The sequence below is a fragment of the Solanum stenotomum genome, chromosome 5, assembly GCF_019186545.1.
Source record: "Solanum stenotomum isolate F172 chromosome 5, ASM1918654v1, whole genome shotgun sequence".
Classification (NCBI taxonomy): Eukaryota; Viridiplantae; Streptophyta; class Magnoliopsida; order Solanales; family Solanaceae; genus Solanum; species Solanum stenotomum.
The window spans coordinates 9,207,745-9,228,565 of record NC_064286.1 but is presented as its reverse complement, the minus strand read 5'-3'; the positions used below and the strand labels follow the sequence as shown (position 1 = coordinate 9,228,565).

The 20,821-nt window shown below is 31.6% G+C and overlaps 1 protein-coding gene across 1 annotated transcript; it reads left to right on the top strand.

The window, feature by feature from the left end:
* The first annotated feature begins 40 nt into the window (after positions 1–40).
* LOC125863660 (two-component response regulator ARR14-like) lies at positions 41–20,225 on the top strand. The gene is made up of 11 exons (XM_049543702.1): positions 41–143; positions 1,471–1,623; positions 3,645–4,010; positions 4,569–4,645; positions 5,762–6,031; positions 6,396–6,473; positions 8,519–8,593; positions 8,778–8,852; positions 16,500–16,577; positions 16,930–17,007; positions 20,127–20,225. The coding sequence occupies exons 1-11, from the start codon at positions 41–43 to the stop codon at positions 20,223–20,225; spliced, it is 1,452 nt and encodes a 483-aa protein (XP_049399659.1).
* The last annotated feature ends 596 nt before the right edge of the window (positions 20,226–20,821 follow it).

The following is a 20,821-nucleotide window of genomic DNA, read 5'->3' as shown; positions in this document are numbered from 1 at the left end:
ATCAATTGTTATCATTTATGATTTGGGGAAATTGAAATCAATGGAGGTAGAAAACAGTGAAAAGTTTAGAATTCTGGTTGTGGATGATGATATCAATTGTCTTCTCACTACTATTGCATCACTCAAGAATTCGAAATTCGAAGGTACTTGTCTGTTTTTTTTTTCATTTTTTCGTAATTTGTGAATGTCATGATCTTAAATCTGAAGTTGCGATCACACCTATTCCATCCCAAAGTAGGGTATTTTTTCTATTCTTTTCTTGATCTAAGATTTATGTACGTCAAAACTGACATAAAATGAATTAAATGGATTTTTGACTTTATTTAAATACTACTATATGAAAATTCAAACAAGACAATTGTTCTTTCCTTTTCTATTTAATGAATTTTGACTGTACAAATTAATAAGACACCACTATTTTATATATATGTAGAGCTAATTTTAACATAAAATCTATATAGAATAGACATTTAATTAATACAATATTGGGTTGGTCCTATTTTATAATATATGTATTAGGTTATGTTGGTATCTATGTATTGTTTTATGCGTAAAATAATGAGATGCGAAGAGACTATAAGGTACCAATCCGGCGGAATCAATAACTTCTTTGCAAATTCATATTATTTATCTTAAATAATTTATTTTATATGTATAAATTATTATTTAAAACTCAATAATTCAAAGAAATTATAATAAAGAACTCATAAACTTTAAATTATGAATCCTCTTCTGAATAAAATATCGAATAATGATACCTACACCAGGAGATTACACTATTTAAGGACAAAGATACCTTTAAAGTAAAAAATTCTTATATAACAATAATAACTCATTGTTACTATTAATTACTTGGAGCATTAGTCAAAAGGAATGCTACTAGTAATTTAATAATCTAGGCATAATAATTTATAAAAAATCTATAAAATAACACATTTTATAACCTAGGTTACCTATATCCTTAATCAAGAAGCCGATTCAATCTAATAATTTAGTGTAAGTATACTCATTTAGTTTAAGGAATTGATACTCTATTTATGGTAATAAAATCTTAATTAGCATATTTTAATATATATTCCCTCTTCTCCTTTTTATTTGACACAATTTTCTCTTTAAGAGGCAAACGATATGAATATTGACTAACATTATAAATGTATTTTTTTTTTGCATCAAATTGACATAATAAATTGTAATATATAGTAATTTTTGTATAGTTTATGGATATTAAAATTTTTATTTTAAAATATCAAAATAATGTAATTTAATTTAACTTTGAAAGTTAGTCAAATTGACTCTTGAAAAATTGCAATAAGACAACTAAAAGAAACCGAGGAAGTATATTTCACTTCATCTAATTAATTTCTTTAATTTTTCATCAAATGATTTTGGAAATATTTCTATATGTATTAGCATTAATTCTTTCTTTTTATATGTTTATGTATAATAATAGAATTGCTTTGTTTAATTCAGTTATGACAGTGAATAACATAGAAGTTGCTTTGGGTGGCCTTCGGAGCAGTGGCCTCTCATTTGATCTTTTGCTCATAGATGTCCACATGCTTAAAATTGATGTCTTTCAATTTCAACAAGAAATAGCTAAAGAATTTGACATTCCTATTGGCTGTAAGTTTGTAATTCTTTTATATTCTTTGTGAAACAAAATATATGTTAAATTATAGATGTATATGAGTGAAAAAGTCGTTCTTTATTGATAACTCTCAACTCACAAAGATTCAAATAATATATTGTAGTATATATGAAATAACGACTAACCCTAATAATGCTATGGCTGATTTATGAAAAGAAATTAAAGATATGCGGAATAGGGATTAATCTAGAACAATCAAGCATCTAACTAATTAAGAAGAAATAATTGAACACATTGTTGAGTTAACAATAATGATCACTTCTCAAGATAGCTAGCAAAAACGAGACAAGTCGAGTTATTAAGATACAAACAATTAACGTCATGAAAAATCAAAAGAGAACTTGACACTAAAAGGTTTTTTTAGTAATGAAGGGATATCCAAAATTCCCTTAAACAATAAACATTCTCAAATAACTTCATATAGAACTTCAAGTATGTTATCACTTATGTTTGTGTATTTTTCAGAGTAGTTTTGGTTCTTTAAGTGTGTTAAAACTAAGGACTTTTAGTCTCTCATAAATATTTTACAAACTCTTGCTATTGGCTTTAATAGGAACTATGAGAATATTTTTTAATTAGAAATACCAGAAATATCCCATCAAATTTCAAAATTACACGATACTAATTAAAAATGTACCAACAATATAAAACATTGTATGTCCAAATGAGAGTTTCCATTAAGCCTTTTATTTTTATACTTCTTGTTAAATCAATTCTAGAGTTTTTTTTTGTGGTCAAAATAGACTATTATATTAATACTAATATGCATCATTATAACAAAGTGGCAGTGCTAGACTGATAGGAGGGTTTGGGGGAGGATGTACAGTAGTACTAGTATAGAAACTTCATTAGTGGAGATGGAGGACATTCTAAGGTTGATAATATTTGAGGGAAAGTTGATGAATTTTAATATGTTTCTTATGAAGGACCATTCTATCTTATCGAATGCCTTTTCCAGATCAATTTTAGCTAATAGTTTAGCATTTTAAATTTTCCTTTTACTTTCATGAAATGAGTGATTACTTCTTGGATGATGATGGCATTATCAGTTGCCTGCCTATTTTCCAAGAAACTAGGTTGACAAGGTCCTATTAGTTTATCCATGAAAGGTCTAAGTCTTTGGGAGATGATTTTCATAATGATCTTGTATGTGGTATTACAAAGATTAATGGGTAAAAAATCTTTAAGGTTATTGACAGTACTCTTTCTTTTTGGAACTAAACAAATGTGAGTTCTATTGATTTATTTAGGGATGTGGCCATTTTGAAAGGCATCCTTATAGAGATTAACAATTGAGTCTACACTTTTATCTGTGACGTTTAAGATATCATTAAAGTCCCCACCTAAGAGCCAGTTTCCTTTGAAGTTATCTTTTATTTTTATAAGATTATGACATAAGATTTTGCGTGAATCTCTAAACGTACTACAAATGACTCACGGCTCTTTGGATGTATTTATGCTAGTCTTGACCTTAGGTGATATTGCCACAAAAGGTCAAGATTTTGCGTGAATCTCTAAAGTCGTCCCCATTGCACCCTCTACAATTTCATATTATTAAGCTCATGGATCTATTTATCGTGGGTAGTATTATCATTGGAGTCTCCCTCTCTTGGTTCCTAGGGTTCTCTGTTACCAAAGACGGATTCATTACTACCACATAGTTTCCTAACTCCTAGTTGCAGGGCACAAAAATATCGATTGAGCTTTTTGATAGATTTGATGGACAGATAAGTATGTGTATTTTTTTAAATTCTCAATATTATTACCGAGTTTCCCTCATTAACTCTATTGCGTCCTCTATCTCCTAAAGATATACTTATTTTCCCCTAAATTTGGTACTAGCTGGGGATTAAGGGGGGGAGGAGTTCTGGGAGAACAAGTAACCTGTCAACATTTGTTTAGTTGCTGCTTGTTTATATTTGCAACCCCCATCCTTTTTGCTCTATTTTGCTCGAATTGTATGACTTAAATCTGTATCATTGAATGTGATCACCAGTTATGTCAAATGATGAGAAAGACAATACACTTATGAAAGGACATGACAATGGAGCTGCTTTCTTCATAATGAAGCCCATAACACAAGATAATATAAGTTATTTATGGGAATACACAACATCCTTGCAAAAGAAGAAGCACACAAGCAAACAAGAGTTTGAAGAAAACACTAATGAGAAAATCCTCAATGAGGTAATTTATATTGAATCTTCGTCTTCGGTCAGTGAGAGGGACAAGTCTACGAGAAAATATGACAAGGCTGAAAATGAAGACGGTTCATCTCAACCATCCAAGAAGAGTAGAATCGTTTGGACGGATTCCCTTCACAACAAATTCTTGGAAGCTATTGCAATACTTGGCGTGAAAAGTAAGTCTTCCAAGACATAAATAATTGTTTAATATGAGGTCATTCAAATATTATCTATATGTAAGACACCATAAAATATGTGATTAGAAAAATAAGACCGATAAAATATGACCTACAATGACAGAGCCATTTTTCATCGATAAATTACATTATTTAGCTAGATTAAAATTTCAATTATATTTATATGTTGTAGGTACTTGACAGATACCTCTTATTTTTACTCATGTCCACTTTTGTATATTTTGACACCGTTTTATAAATTTCTTATATTTATATAACGCAATCTCATTAGATGATTATATACGATCTTTCACCGAAAAATTATACTATTTAACTAGATAAATTTTTTAATTTCATGTATATATTGTAGGTACTTGATTGAGTCCCCTTATTTTTTACAGATGTCTACTTTTGTATTTTTGACGCCCCTTAATAAATTTTCTGCCTCCATCACTAATTGTATATATATATTTCGATTGAGTAAAACAAGGAAATGAACATGATATTGGTAAAAAAATATAATTTATTATTTTTTATATGTGATTTTTTTTTTTGCAGAAGCTTATCCGAGAAAAATTCTTGAACTCATGGATATTCCTGGATTGAGTAAAAAACACATTGCCAGTCATCTTCAGGTTTAATTAATTACCTTGATGTTTATATTTTCTATCAACCGCTTTTTTTTTTACTTTTTAAAAGTCACCATATTTATCATTTTAGGAATCTATACGATAAATTCACATATAGAAAAATAAATATTATTTTTGAGATGGAAAGAGAAAAATACGAAATACTAATTAAGAGTTAATACTGGTTTATAATAATACTTATTTTATGTAAAGCTAGGTACTTAGCTAGCTATGATGTTGCAACCCTTGGAGAGAGAATTGGTAGTTATGATAGAGAAGTTAGATAGTTGATGCAACTCTGGGGACTGTCCAGCTTGTTTTTTTTTTTTTTCATGAATTGTATTTCCAACTTGGCAATAAAATCAATTTATGTACCAAACAAATAAAATAAGCGTAAGCATAATTAGAAAATTTCGTTTCATTTATAATAATCAAAATTACTCCATTTGTTACAACTGAAAAAAATTGAGAATAACTTTATAAACATATTTCAAAGTAGGTAATAAAAAAAGAATTAATAAAAATAGAGGTATATTTATAACAATTTTTAAAATGATTATCTATTTATAGAGTAAATAGATTTTAAATTATAATTAAGAAAATATTTTATCAATAACAATAAAAACTCATTTCTATATTAACAATAGAAAATGAAACAAAAGTGAAACTTAATCTCATGTCCCGAGTCTACGTCCTGGACGTGTCCTGCACTCAATACCGTTGATGGTCCCAAGTGAATGTTAGGGGTAAAATAGATATGACTTGAAATAAGGGGGAAGGGTAGAGAGGGATGGTTAGAAAATGTCTATTACTCAAAGTTGATGAGGAGTTCGATTTATTTTTTAAATTTTTTTTAGTGAAAATGGTTCTCAACCTATCAAGATATTGTAACATTTCTTAAATGGAACTCAAGCATCCTTAAATGAGATATTTTCTTGAATAAAAGCCATCAAATTTGATAGTTGTTGTTATATGAAAACATGCTCATGTTATAAACTCCTTGATAGAACAAATTAGAAAGTTAGATAAATCTAATGTGGAAATTCACTTAAAGCAATTGCATCATTATTTTTCTTTATTATTAGAACAAGGTAATCATATCCATGCTTGTACACTTTGCAGAACTATCGTATGAGCTTGAAAAAAGACGCTAGTCCAGAGTTGATTTTGAATTCAAGTAAAATCACATATGAAAATGCCAATAAATTGTCTACAAGGAAAGCAACGTCTGACAATATTTCAACTTTAGCTCCACAACTTATGATAGAAAATTTCAACTTTGCGGGTCATGATACCGAGGCTGATCTTCGAGACTTCCAGTCTGATCATGAGAAAGATAGAGAGTTTACTAAAATATTCAGTCGACATCTTAATCAGAAGCCTTGTAATTTGGTACGTACTTCTAATTTTTATATTTGTTCTTATTTGTTTTCTAGTATTCTCTATGTTTAAAGAGTTGTAGTCTTTCTGACGTAAATATTTGATTATGGAGCTTTTTATAATTCCAGAAAAGTAGAATGAAATTGTATATTATTAATGAGTTTCCAGTACTGTTTATATACAAAGAAAAGTAAACAGATTGTGCTAAGCTAACTTCCTAGGAAATAGGAGCAGGTAATCTACGTCAATAGTAGTATATTACGTGAGTTATTCTAAAGTAACTGATAAAAGTTATATCATAACTTACAAATAAATAATGTAGAATTATTAGTATTAAATCTTCATATAATTTTTTGTATCTTACTTCATTATGTAGCAAGGAAATCATGAAGGTATTAATGCAGAGGAAATACCGTTACATCTTGGTAATGTTCTCCCGAATTCAGAGTATGAGGTAATTTTTCATATATCTGTCTTATTTTCTGAAAAATTAATTTATACTTAAGTGAATTAAAAAAGTTTGTATACACTATCATTTTTCTCTTCATAATTTTGTTTTTTGATTGATTTTTTCTCCCCCGGTTAGTTAATGGAGATGATTGCCTATTTTGAGGTGAATGGGTTCCCAAATACTTATGTTGGTTAATATAATCTAATTGTTTCTTACATTTTTGTATAACACAAATGATTGACTTTTGATATGAAAGGGTTAAATTTGTATTGTATAAAAAAAAATTAAATAATGAAACTCAAAGCTACATCATAACTTGTGAATACATCATTAAAATAATTATCACTAAATATGCTTATAATTTTTAGTGTCTCAACTCATTGTAGCAAGGTAATTATGGAGGTGTTATTATAGAGGAAACATCATTCCATCTCCAATATTATCCCCAAATAGTTATGTTATAACCACTTCCTCTCCCCCGATTAATTAGTAGAGATGGTTGTACAGTTTGAAGTCAAAGGATTGCCAAATAGTTATGTAGGTTAATATTCAATTTAGTTGCTTGTCTTAATTTTTTGAAGGATACAAATAATTGACTTTGGATACATAAAAGGTAAAATTTGTGTCGTATATTTTCAAGGGTAAAAGATAATCTAATAGAAAAATTCAAAATTATATAATAATTTGTGAATACAACATGATAATAGTAAAAACACTTGCAATTTTTGATGTATTATTTTAATGTATAGCAAGAAAATTACGGATGTGCTATTACAAAGAAAAAATATTTTAATTCCATTATGATCCCCTATATTTAAAACTTGAGGTATTTTTTCATATATTTATGTTTCGTCAACAAGTATTATATTATGAAAATATAATTTATAGAGTTAAACGAATTAAGAAAATACATATACACTAACATTTTTCTCAGGGTTTCCAAATAATTTGATTGGTTAATTTTTAATTGACTTGTCTTTTACATTTTCGGAGAACACTATTGATTGACTTTTGTTATATGAAAGGTTAAATAAATATTGAATAATATAATTCAATATCGAATATCAAAACCATATCATTATTTGAGGATAAAAAATGTTTAAATAATTGTAATTAAATATGCTTAAAATTTCTAGTGTTTTATTTTATTGTAACAACAAAGAAATTATGCAAGTATTACTGCAGAAGAAAGACCGTTGCATTTCAGTAATGCTTCTCCAAATTTTGCACCTATATACCTATGTTCTGTAATAGAATATTACATTTTAAAATATACTTATATAATTAAGAAAAGTTGTACATAGTATTTTCTTTTCTTACTATTTGTCCTTTTTACCCACTTTTCCTCCACTAGTTGATTTGTGGAGATGAATGATTTGATGTAAACGAGTTTACAAATAAGTTGGATGATAATTTTTTGATTAGGTTGTTTCTAACTTTGTTAGAACACAAATGATTGACATTATATGAAAGGTTAATTTGTGCTGTTTAATGTATTTTAATAATAAAATTTAAAACTATATCAAAACTTGTGAATATATGAATTTTTACAGCTTGTGATGTCTTATTTTACTGTGTAGCAAAAAAATTATGAATATGTCATTGCAGAGGAAAAATCATTTCAACACCTTTATGTTCCTCAAAATTTTAAACTTGGGATGGTTTCTCATGTACCTATATTGAGTCATAGAGAATTGTAGCCTAAAAATATTATTTACAAAGTTAAGCAAATTGAGAAATTTGTAGACACTATCATGTATCTCTATTCTTAGAATTTTTTTTTATCGACTTTCCCTACCCAAAGTCTACCCTATTTTATTAGTAGAGATGGTGGTTTATTTTTTGATAAATCAGTTCACAATAAAGTAATTTCTTACATTTTGGTAGAACACAAATGATTGAGCTTTGTTATATCAAAGTTTAAATGTGTGTTGTATAAAATAGTTCACTAATGAAACTCAAAATAATATTATAACTTTTGAATACTTACAAAAAATATTTTTCAGTAAATATGCTTATAATTTTTGGTGTCTTATTTCACTATGTAGCAAGGAATCTATGGAGGTGTTACTGCAGAGGAGGCATTGTTCGAGCATCTTTATGTTCCCTCAAATTCAGATGGGGTAGTTTTTCATATACTCTACATTTGGTCAATGAATAATATAATTATAAATAAAGCTAAGAGAATTGAGAAAGTTTATACACACTATCATTTTGCTATAAAAGATACTTAAATATTGAAATTCAAAACTATATTATTTTTAGCAAAAATACTTACAAATTCTGATATCTTATTTCACTTTGTAGGTAGGAGATTATGGAAGTCTTACTGCAGAGGAATGTTCATTCATCGATAGTATTATCTTGAATCATGACCTCGAGGTAGTTTCTAATATACATATGTTTGTTAAATCACAGAGCATTATGTTTTGAAAGTGCAATACCAAAGTTGAATGAATTACGCAAGTTCTTATATACTATTATTTTTCTCTTAACTTCATATTCCTTTTAAAGAAATTTGTAGCACCCATTTGATACAAGAACCTGGTTCTTGTTAGACTTTAAGTGAAACACGTGTCACGAAAGAACACAAATGTTTATCGTTGTAAACCTCTTTGCTCAAGAAAATAAAAGGCATGGCCTAGAACATGTAGAATTTTCAGCAAATTCTCACTAACTTTAAAGAGTGGTTTCAGCTTACAACTCAAGAACGATTCCAAGTCACAAAAATGATAAACTTACATTAGAAAGAAAACCTAACTCTAGTTCTCCTTTCTTCTATTATTGTATGCTCCCTCTGCCGCTTCTTTCCTTTCGCTGAGAAAAACGATATTCAGTGTGTGCAAAAGCAATTGCCTCATTATGCTAATTTTCCTTTTATAGACGTCTTGTTTTATGCGTATGAAAATCCCTAGTTGAGTCTTACAAGGAAAGTAGTTCCTCAAAAAGTAGGCCTTTCCTTTTATAGAACCTTATGCAGATTCTAACTCTATTTTTGCGCGCCTTATCTTCCTACTTCACTCTATAACTAATCTTCAGAACCTAGTCCACTTTGTCAATCATCAAAACTATTTTTTACCAAATATTGACCTGTCATCAATTTCTCCCCCTAATATATATTCTGCACAATGATCAATACACAACCAGGCCACATACTGAATAATATCTTCTCTTTTGGCATCATTAATTAAATAATAAAAGTGTCAATTTATCAAGGCAAGTTGAAATAAACACTCATAGCCACTAGGGCAACAATACCACAAAAATCAAGATAACCAAGAAACCATAAATCTAAGGATATTAGTCATCCAAAAATATGCAAAGAGAGACTACAACACATATGAAAAAGATAGACATGATCAAGAGAGCACTGCATTTAAGCTCCAAGGGCACCAACATAGTTATCAGGACAATGTAGTAAAAAATATCTGAAATATCAACAAAAACAACAAAAAGGACCAGTTAATCACTAGAGAGACTAGAGGAAAGACTAGGATGGGAAACAAAAGAGGAAGAGGGCTTGTCTAGGAGTTGTAGCAACCTATCCTAGCCATGTGCAAATCATGAGAACAGTCCAATCAATAGGTTCCTCCTGATTAAGAGCATTTTCCAATCTCATGGCCCTATATGTCAGCTCATGATGACATTCCCCCTAAGGGCTATCCCCTTATGCACTACCTCGAACAACAACTTTTGAAAAGGCTCCATCTCCCCCTTCATCACCTTACTAGGCCTCACATTCACCCTCCCTTGGTTTAACTTTGATGCGAGCAAGCAATTCTCATCCTTAAGCCGCACATGCTCAATCAACCCCAATAGTAGGAACCTGTAGGATCTCCCCCAACTTGGTGCAATCGAATACAATCTCAACCCCACCCCCCACCCCCCACCCCCAAAAAAAAAATTGACTACACATATTCCAACACTATCAGATTAGTATAAAATTCTTTGACCTCATTTTCATGCACCCATAATGAAGTATCTAACTACAAATGCACTCATCCCTAAAAGCTCAATTTCTTGAACTGTTGGATACTCTGTCATATCGACATCAACCACCCTCCCCTTTAGTACAACCTTGGAGGCAAAAATAGACTTCCTTCCCCATGGCTAAGAAATTAGCAAGGTTCTCATTCATCTTAGCATGGGAAGGGATGGGGTAAAAAGTGAAAGTGACCTGGTCTTCCTCTGGACTCGAGTCCACATCAACAAGTTCATAAGGAGATTGAATAAGTGACTTACCCCTAGTGGGAGGATGCTTGCGACCTGATCCAGAGACTCATGTTGTTTGCTAGGAGTGAATGTAGTACGAGAATTAGTCTTTTTGACTACGATGTGCTTGCGTGGGTAATTGAATAGGTGACTTACCCCTAGAGTGAGGATGTTTGCGACTGGACTCAGTGGCTTGATGTAGAGAGTGCAACTTTCTCTTTTCCCTAGTGTTCATCTACTTTTTACTTTTTCAAAGGGCAATGATACGATCCCTCCATCCACCAAGAATGAAAGGGGTGATCGTTGATTTTCTACGATTGATTAGAGTACAAGGACAAGTACTTTTGACTGTGATGTGCTTGCATGGGTTCTTTGGGGAAACATGACAAAGTTGACTTAGAGGTACATCATCATTTCAAATAAAAGGAGGATGAGAATGCGATAATTAGATGGTGGCTTGTGGTGGAACAGAAGCTTTGACATGCCTTAATTAGGACGAACTTATTGATCCAGATTTGGGATGATCAACATTGGGGTTTATAGAAGGGGAACGATTGATGTGATGCTCAGCAGGTGGTGGCGACGGTGACGGGGTAAAAAGGTCTTTGGAGGCCAATAAGGGTAGAGGGGAATCATGTGTGGTGGATGAGGGGTATGTAGTCGGTGAGGGACTATGGTGAAGAGAGAGATTAAGGTTTTCAATGAGAGTGGATTTTTTATAGAACTTCCTTAATGAGGGTAGGGGGGGGGTTTCTTCCCCACGAGTTTGTGAGGAAGAGAGGCAGTTGGGGTGGATCCCCCCTGAAATGATGATGCATCATCGTCAAACGAATAATCAATCAGAGCTAGTGGTGGTGAAGGGTATTATAGAGAGGCAGTTTGTGGATGAGATAGAGGAATGGTAGGTAAATCCATGGTAAAGACGGGAAATGTTTTGGATTGAAAGTGGAGAGATGCTGATTTTTGGAGGAGTGCAGACACTTCAGGAAATTTTGGGCTGATTGGAAAGAGGCAATGATGATATTCTGACTTGTGATTTGAAATGAGAAAAGAATGAGGCAGTTGATATTCTAAGAGTGTCATATCCTGAAACGTCTTGGAAAAAGTCAAATATAGGTCCTGCCATAATATAAGGATTAAGGAGAACGGACAAGTGATGAACCATGTTCTTTTTTTTAGTTTGTTCAACATGGATATATTTTGATGTACTATGTCAGTGAGAACAACTATGAATGATTTCATTCATGAGATAGACCTCCCTAGTGCTCATTGTAGGAAACTAAGGGTAGTATCATTAGATCTGAGCCACTTAGTTCCTTTGAGTTGTGGGTGTGAACTTGTTACCGTACAAAGCTGAGTTGATACTTTAAAATGCTTATAGAGTTAACATTACTACAAGTCAATCTATCCATTTAGAAAGAAGGTGGATGCATGTTAGGGTTGATAAAAGAGACGAAGTGCAAGCCGATTATTGTCAAACTACTCTCTCTCTAACACCTTTGTGAAAATGTCATGATCCTCTGTTTTGCACAATTTCATGACAATGGGACCATTTTCAACATTGTCTCTGAGAAAATGATGATGCACATTAATGCGCTTGGTGCACTTATGGGGCACTGAATTTTTGGCTATGCTGATTGTACTAGTGTGGTCACACATGATTGGTATGCACCCTACAATTATTCAAAAGTCCTGATTTTGTTGGTTGATCCGTAGCAATTATGCACAACAAGAGGCAACTGCTACATATTCCACTTTTGCAGTGGATAAGGTGATCGAGTTCTATTTTCTAGTAGCCTAGGACACAAGACAAGGTCCAAGAAAATGTGCTATCTATGTGTGCTTTTATATCTTCTAGATATCTTGCATAATTTGCATATGCAAATCCGCTCGAATTGAAAGAATCCCTAGTTGGGTACCACATAACCAAAGTTCTATGTACCTTTGAGATATCTGAGGACTCTTTTAACAACCTTCAAATGTGACTTCTTAGGACATGACTGAAATCTTGCACACAACCCTACATTGAAGACAATATCAGGTTTGCTCAATGTGAGATAAAGTAGTGATCAAATCATCCTTGTATACTTTATGTCACCGACCAGGATACCAGGTTCATCCTTCTCAAGTTTAGTAGTTGTGGCAATTGGAGTGTCATTCACCTTGGCTCCATACAGGGCTTTGTCCAACTTGTATACATATTCTAGGTGGTCATGAAATCCAAAACCATGTGGTTGACAAACTTATATTTCCTCTTGTAGATACCCATTAGAAATGTACTCTTCATATCCATATGATACAACATGAACTCCATATGAGCTACAAAGATGAAAATCAATTTGTTTGCTTCCATTCTTACCAGAGTAGCGAATGTTTTACCATAGTCGACCCCTTCCTCTTGATTGTAACCCTGAACCACTAACCTAGCTTTGTTCCTGGTTATTGTTTCTTGATCATCAAGCTTGTTTCCGTACCCCTATATGGTTTCTGTAATGGTTCTATTTTGGGGTCTGGGACCAGGTTTCATACTTTGATGTGCTTAAACTGATTAAGTTCTTATTGCATAGCTACATCCAATCTGCATCAAATAGTGTTTCTTTTATACTTTTTATTCTATCATGGAGAGATAAATAGAGAAAGCACACATGTTCCTTAGTTTTGATCTGTTTGTTATCCCTAAATCAAGAGGCATAAGTATGGTTTGGACTAGATGTGATCTTTCATGCTTCCAGTTACTCATGTGAATTTCTTGATTAGCAATGGGAGATGATGAACCAGGTTCAGAGGAGTAATTGATGGATTCATCTCCATAGTTCTCATGATTTTCATTCTCAATGAGGTTTATGGAATTTCTGCATCTCCACCTTAGGACCAGTTTCACTCCTTTCAAATTCATCTATGTCATCTTCAAAGTAATTTGTTAGTCTTATTCCATCAGAGTCAACCTGCATAAATTTCTCAGCCAACTCGTCAAATATATATAACATATGCTCTTTATTCAATACATCTTGTTCTTTTGTTGAACACTTTATAAGCCTTACTTTATGAGGAGTAACCAAGAAAAATTCTCTTATCTCTTTTGGAATCAAACTTACCTAGAGCGTCTTTTCCATTGTTTTGTACACAACATACACATCCAAACACTTTTAGATGAGCTAAATTAGGTTTTCTACCTTTTAGTAGTTCATAGCGAATCATTCATCTGTTAATTAAGTAACAAGTCATGTTTACAACCTCGCCCAGTATCTCTTTGGAAGACCACTAGCTATCAACATGGTTCTTTCCATGTTTTCTAAGGTTCTATTTTTACGTTCAACTACACAATTTATTGTGGTGTTCTTGGGGAAGAGAAATTATGATCTATACCATTTTTATCACAAAACTCAAGAAATTTGGAGTTTTCATATCATGTTACATGATCAGACCTGATGCTGATTAATTCACATTTTTCATTTCTTTTGAAACAGTTTCACAAAGATGGAAACACAAAATACATTTCATATTTTGTGGTTAAGAACAATATCCATGTGAATTTGGTGTAGTCATCAACGATAACAAAATCACACCTTTTTCCTTTCTTTGTACTCACATAGGTCCACATAAGTTCATGTATAGCAATTCAAGTAGTTTCGTTGTGCTCACCATCCCTTTTGGCTTGAATCTGGACCTCACATGCTTTCCTTGGGCACACACTCCACATATTATGTGTTCATAGAATCTTCGATTTGGTAGGCCTATAACCAATTCCTTTGAGATCAACTTGTTCAACATGCAAAAACTAGCATGTCCTAATCTTTTGTGTCATAATAGTGAACTATCAACAACAACACTCAAACATTTGAGTTTTTATTCTTCAGGAATCATGATGTCTACTTTGTATATATTTTATATCTTTTTTTGCAGAAGAATTAATTTCCAGAATTAGAATCTATTAATCAACATTTTTTTTATGTAAACGTCATATCGTTTCCTTTATTGCACATTTGAGACACACTAAGAAGATTTCAGAGGACCTAGTCCAACTCATATCGTGATTTAAGTCCATTTTTGTCTTATGGATTTCCTAATGAAGGACTTTATTCATCTTAGACATAGTATGTAGGCTATTTCTCAACACTTTTATGCTTTCCTCTGGAGTCATATGAGCATTGTTTTTCACATTTTTCTCTTTTCTATAAGAATTTAGATCATTTATTTTTTCTTGAAGATAATGATTATATTTTTCCATAATCTCATTCTCTGATCTCAAAGATGCATAATCTTTCAACATCTTTTCCCTCTCGGGAATAATATGCATCAATGAGAACAGAGGATAGATATTCTACCTTTTTCTTAGAGTAAAGATGGAGATTTTATTTAATATAATTAAAATTATTATACATAGTACATATACTTGTCAATATAATTTTTAGTGTCATACTTCAATGTGTAGCAGGAAAATCATGGATGTGATATTACAGAGGGAGGATCGATTCAACTCCGTAATGGTCCCCCAAATTCAAACCTTGAGGTAATTTCTTATATACATATGTTTGGTAAGAGAGCAGTATATTCTAAAAATGCAATTACAGAGTTAAACGAATTATAAATATTTGTACACAATTTTACTTTTCTCTTGACTAGTTATTCTCTCTACCTACTTTTCACTGCCCCAGTTAATTAGTTGAGATTGTTATATATTTTGAGGTGAAAGAGTCTCTAAATAATATGACTAATTAAATTTTAATTTATTTTTTTTCTTACCTTTTTGTAGTATACAAATCATCAACTTTTGTTAGATAAATGGTTAAATCTGTTTTGAATAAGATCATCCAAAATTGAAGATCAAAATTATATCCTAACTTGAGAATAAATAGTGTGAAAATACTTATCATGAAATATGCTTACAACTTCTGAAGATGAAAGATTGTTCTTTCTCCGTAATGTTCTTTCGAACTTAAAACCTCAGACACTTTTTCATATACCTGTGTTCAATCATAAATATTGTATTCTAAAACTATACTTACACAATTAAGAGAATTAAAAAAGATTGTACGCTATTTTTTTTTCACTATGTGTCTTTTTTATTCACTTTCCCTCCACTAGTTAATAGTGGAGATAGTTGTATATTTTGAGCTGAAAGAGTTCTCAAATAATTTGGCTGGTTAATTTCTAATTAAGTTATTTCTTACATATTTATATAACACAAACGATCGACCTTTGTTATATAAAATTCAAATTTATATTGTATAAGATATTTCAATAATGAAACGTAAAACAATATCATATCTTGTGAATACATAATGAAAATATTTGTCAGTAATATGCTTATAACTATGATGTCTTATTTCACTATGTAATAAAAAAAATATGAAGATGTTATTACAGCGGTAAATTTGTTCCACCTCCATTATGTTCCCCCAAATTTGAAACTTGAGTTAGTTTCTCGTATACCTATATTTATTCATAGAACATTATATCCTAAAACTGTTATTTATAAAGTGAAGCAAATTAAGATAGTGTGTACACACTGTTATTTTTCTCTTCACTCATATTTTTTACTTACTTTTCGTCCCCTAGTTAATTAGGGGAACTGATTGTATATTTTGAGATGAAAGAATTTCCAAATAATTTGACCGGCTGAATTTTAATTTACTTGTTTGTTACATTTTGTAAAATAGAAATGACCGACTTTGTTACAAAGAAGGTTAAATATGTATTGAATAAGATTGTACAATATTGAAGATCAAAGCTATATCGTAACTTGCGTATAAATAGTATGAAAAATAATTTTGTTAAATATGTTTACATTTTTTGGGGTCTTATTTCAACATGTAGCAAGAAAATTTTGGGGTTGTTACTGCAAATGAGAGACCATTTAATCTCCTTAATGTTTTCCCGAGTTCGGGACATGAGGTAATTTTACTGAGTTGAGTGAATTAAGAAAGTTTGTACACATTATTACTTTTATCTCAACTATGTCATTTCTACCCACTTTACCTCCAATTAATGAATAGAGACGACTATATATTTTGTGGTCAAAGGATTTTTTTCAAGTAATTTGGCTAGTTAATTTTCATTTTTTAGTTATTTATCGTATATTTGTATAACACAAATAATTGACTTTTGTTATATGTAAGTTTAAATTTGTGTTGTATAAGATAATTCAATAATGAGATTCAAAACTATAATATCACTTGTGAATACATAGTGAAAATAATTGTAAATCAATATTTTTCAACTTTTGATGTCTTGTTTCAATGTGTAGCAAGGAAGTTATGGAGGTGTTACTACAAAGGATAACTCGTTCCAACTTTGTCATGATCTCCCAAATTTGGAATCTGAGGTAATTTCTCATATACCTATGTTTGATCATAGAGGCTAGAGCATTATATTTTGAAAATGTAATTTATAGAGTTAAGCAAAAAAAAAAAATTAACAAGATTGTACACTTCTTTACCATCTGATCTTTTTATTAACTTTCCTTCCCCAATAATCACCTAGTTAATTAGTGGAGATGGTTATATATTTTGAGGTAGAAGAGTTTCCAAATAATTTGGTTGGTTAATTTTAATCTACCTGTTTGTTATAATTTTGTAGAACACAAATGATCGACTTTTATTACATGAAAGATTTTATTTTTGATATTATATTAATATAGTTAGTTAATATGCATCATTACAAGGTAGTGATGGAGCGCCCTAATCAAAATTAGTACTACGAGGAGGGGATACAATATTAATATTTCAACAAACAGAAGTAGATGAGGTCTTAGTTAGCCTAGTAAATAGAGTTTCTGCTATGTCTGCTTTTTTACATTCCGAAACAAACACCAGTGGAACTACTAAGTAGCTTAGGGAGTGACACTGCTCCATAGGGGTTCCTTCTTTTGCCAATGCATCTGTCACTTTGTTAGCTTCTCTATAATCATGCCTAATTGGGGTGCCCCAGTTGATGAATCAACAGCCAAGCAGAATTGTTAGATGTAATAAGATTTATGACCTCGTTGCAGTCCACACTAATTTCTAAAGGAACAACTCTCCTGGATAGAGCTATCCTCAATAGGTTCTGAAAGTATTTACTAAATAGGTTCTGAAAGTATTTACTAACTTTGTCTTCTGAAAGAATGCTAGTTCAACCTTCTCATTAGCTAGGGCTTTATCAGTAATCTGTAAATACAAGGTGAACAAAGTCTAACGAACACATTGTTAACTAGTGGATCCATCTTCTCCCATTTGTACTTATCCTTGTAAGTACAGTAGAAGCATTTCCGAAACAGTTTAAGGCATTTAAGTTCATATCAAATCATATTATATAAAACTTTAACTAAAAACATATGTCAAGATACTTAGTTCTCAAGTAATTAACAATAAACATGCCTTATAAAAATGCGAACATCTCACATAACCGTCTAATATCATATTAAGTTGAAGACTTGTCTCATATGTAAGTTCAAAACATTTGATAACACATTCACTTTACTACTCACTGTACTGCTGTCGAATTACCAGACTCATCACCTCAAGCAATCCGTAGGACTTCCTTTGATCAATCTACAATCACATCATATTGATCTCGTGTCTTATAGTGTCTTATTTCACATCATATGCTTGCAACTTATAGTGTCTTATGTCACTGTGCAGAAAGAAAAAGGTAAATCTATTATTACTGCAGAGGAAGGACCGTTGCATCTACATAATGTTCTCTCAAACAAGGAATCTAAGGTTTTTTTTTCATATATCTCTTTTTTTTCTTTTATCATAGAGAAATATGTTGTAAAAGTATTTACTAGCTTTGTCTTTATAATTTTTCAGCAGGAATATATAGAAAATTTGTGGATATCGAATTATTTTTCGTGCCCTCAGAATGGTTATCAGAAGAAGTAGAGAGAAACTAAAGTCAATAAACAAAGATCTATGGGGTCTGTTGGTTTCTGTTCCTTAGTCAGCGCTGTCTTAGATTGAATGTTGACTTAACTTATCTCATTGCCGTTCAATCTCTAAGGCGGGTTTCCTCTGAGAATGGAATAGTGTTCGTGGTTCATTATCAGTACATGTTTTAGAGCGATATAAAATCTTTGTCCGGCTCTTTCCCTAGCCCTCAATATATTTTATGGTTTCTGCAATATGTTCTTCTCCTTGTACCTCTATGTTGGTTTGAAATTGGAATTATTCTGTTCAGTATCATTGAATTGGAATAACATATTGTGTTTTTCGGTGGACTACTGCTACTCTTCTTTTTCTCTGTTTAAGACTGGCTTTCAGTTTGGTTGTAGTGTGAGCCAGAATTAGGAGTTTGGGTTCTAAATTTTAGGACAAAAGAGAGAAATATTGCAAAACAAGCTTCCTTTATATGTGGAAAGTATTTTATTCGCTCCTTCCTTACCACTTAGCTGTCAATCAATTTTGTTATAGGGTTCACAAATTAATATACATATATAATTATTTAATTTTCTAATACAAATACAAGATCTATGAAAAAATAGTGGGTTTGTTGTCCAAACCCATGAATCACTACCTAGTTTCGCCCCGGTCTAAAATTTGGGATTGTGATGTTACCTATTCTACCAAGTGATGTATCGTATATTTTTGGCAGAATACCTAAACATCCCCTTTCCAATCCCTTAAATTTAACACGTTTTATTCAAATTCCCTTTTGAAGTACCCTTGGTTAAGTTGACTTTTTTCTAATTACTACCCCTCAAACAAGTCAAAAAAATTATTCCAAGTACAATTGATTTTTTTATAATCCAAGTGATTTCAAATGAATGATGTTTGGCGCATGAGATTTTAAAATAACAACTATATATCATATTAATATGATGTGTAAAAAAGAGTAAATTTCTCAATAAATCACTAAACTATAAGAAATTACTTAGGAAAGTCTTTTGACTTTGTTTTGTATCAGGTCCAATTATGGAACCCTTGAAAAAAGAGGATGAATCGAAATATAGTTGTTATGCCAAAACTAGGTGCAAAGAACCAGACTGACCTAGTGGATAAATCCGAAATACAGAAAGAAAAAAATAACAATTAGACCAGAGAATGCAATTGATTGCATTATAAGCTCTCAATTGAACATATCGAGGAAGCTTGAATTGACGTAACGAACAACAATATGGAATCTCTTTTGCTATTTTCTCAATTTACCATTTTATTTTATTAAATTATAGCTACAAGATTTAGATAAGAACAACCAAAAAAACTCTATTCTTCTTGAAAATACTCTATATATACCACTATATGCATGCTTCTATTTCAATTCAAACCATATAGTAAAAACAAAGGAAATTAAACAATGAAATTTCATGTAGTTATTTTGATGATTTTGGCCTTGTTGCTAACCGCGACAAGTGCACAACAATGTGGAAGACAAGCTAGAGGCCGCGCCTGTGCCAATAGGTTGTGTTGTAGCCAATATGGGTTTTGTGGCTCAACTAGGGCTTACTGTGGATTTGGTTGCCAGAGCAATTGTCGTCGTTATGATGCCACTGGCAAGGGTGAAAAATTGACGATGATGAACACAAGAATAATGGTGGTCACTGTTGGGGTTTATTTGCCCTGATTTCTTACCATAAATAGGTTTTCCTTTTAGGAAAATGTTTTAATATTTTACTAGTCCTTTTCTTGTAGGAAAGGTTCAGGACTCTATAAATATAGGCTTGTTCCTTCTAACTTAATTAACATTCACAATGTAGTCCTAGGGTTTTGAGAGTTGTGGTTATGGAGGAGAATTTTGTGTACCTCCTTGTATTCCGAGTGAATTGATTGAGGTTGTTTCTCTCTATATTTTGTACTCTCATATTTATAGTGGATTGTTCATCTCCTTTGTGGAAGTAGGTCGATTGACCGAACCACGTTAACTCTGTCTCTTTTGGTGTGTTTCTCGTTTGTCTTCTTACTCGTGGTCTTTTGAGGTTTGCTTTGCTAGCTTCCGCATTACACCTGCTTATTTCGGTCCTAACAGTCACAACTAATGAACGTATGATATGATGAGCCTTGTACTACTCCTAGACGTTGTAAAAAGAATAAGGTATAATATCATGTGTTGTGTGTGTTTAATATAAGTTGTAATTCTAGAATAAAGTGAAGAGTGTGTTATGTGACTTTCACTAGGACAACAATAGATAGTGTCATGTCTTGAACACTATATATGTAAAA

Excerpts from the sequence above, each read along its gene's own strand:
- LOC125863660 (XM_049543702.1), top strand. The coding sequence starts at position 41 with ATGGAGGTAGAAAACAGTGAAAAGTTTAGAATTCTGGTTGTGGATGAT. Across the intron at positions 6,474-8,518 it reads TCCCGAATTCAGAGTATGAG|CAAGGAATCTATGGAGGTGT; the intron begins GTAATTTTTCAT and ends TTCACTATGTAG. Across the intron at positions 8,594-8,777 it reads TTCCCTCAAATTCAGATGGG|GTAGGAGATTATGGAAGTCT; the intron begins GTAGTTTTTCAT and ends TTCACTTTGTAG.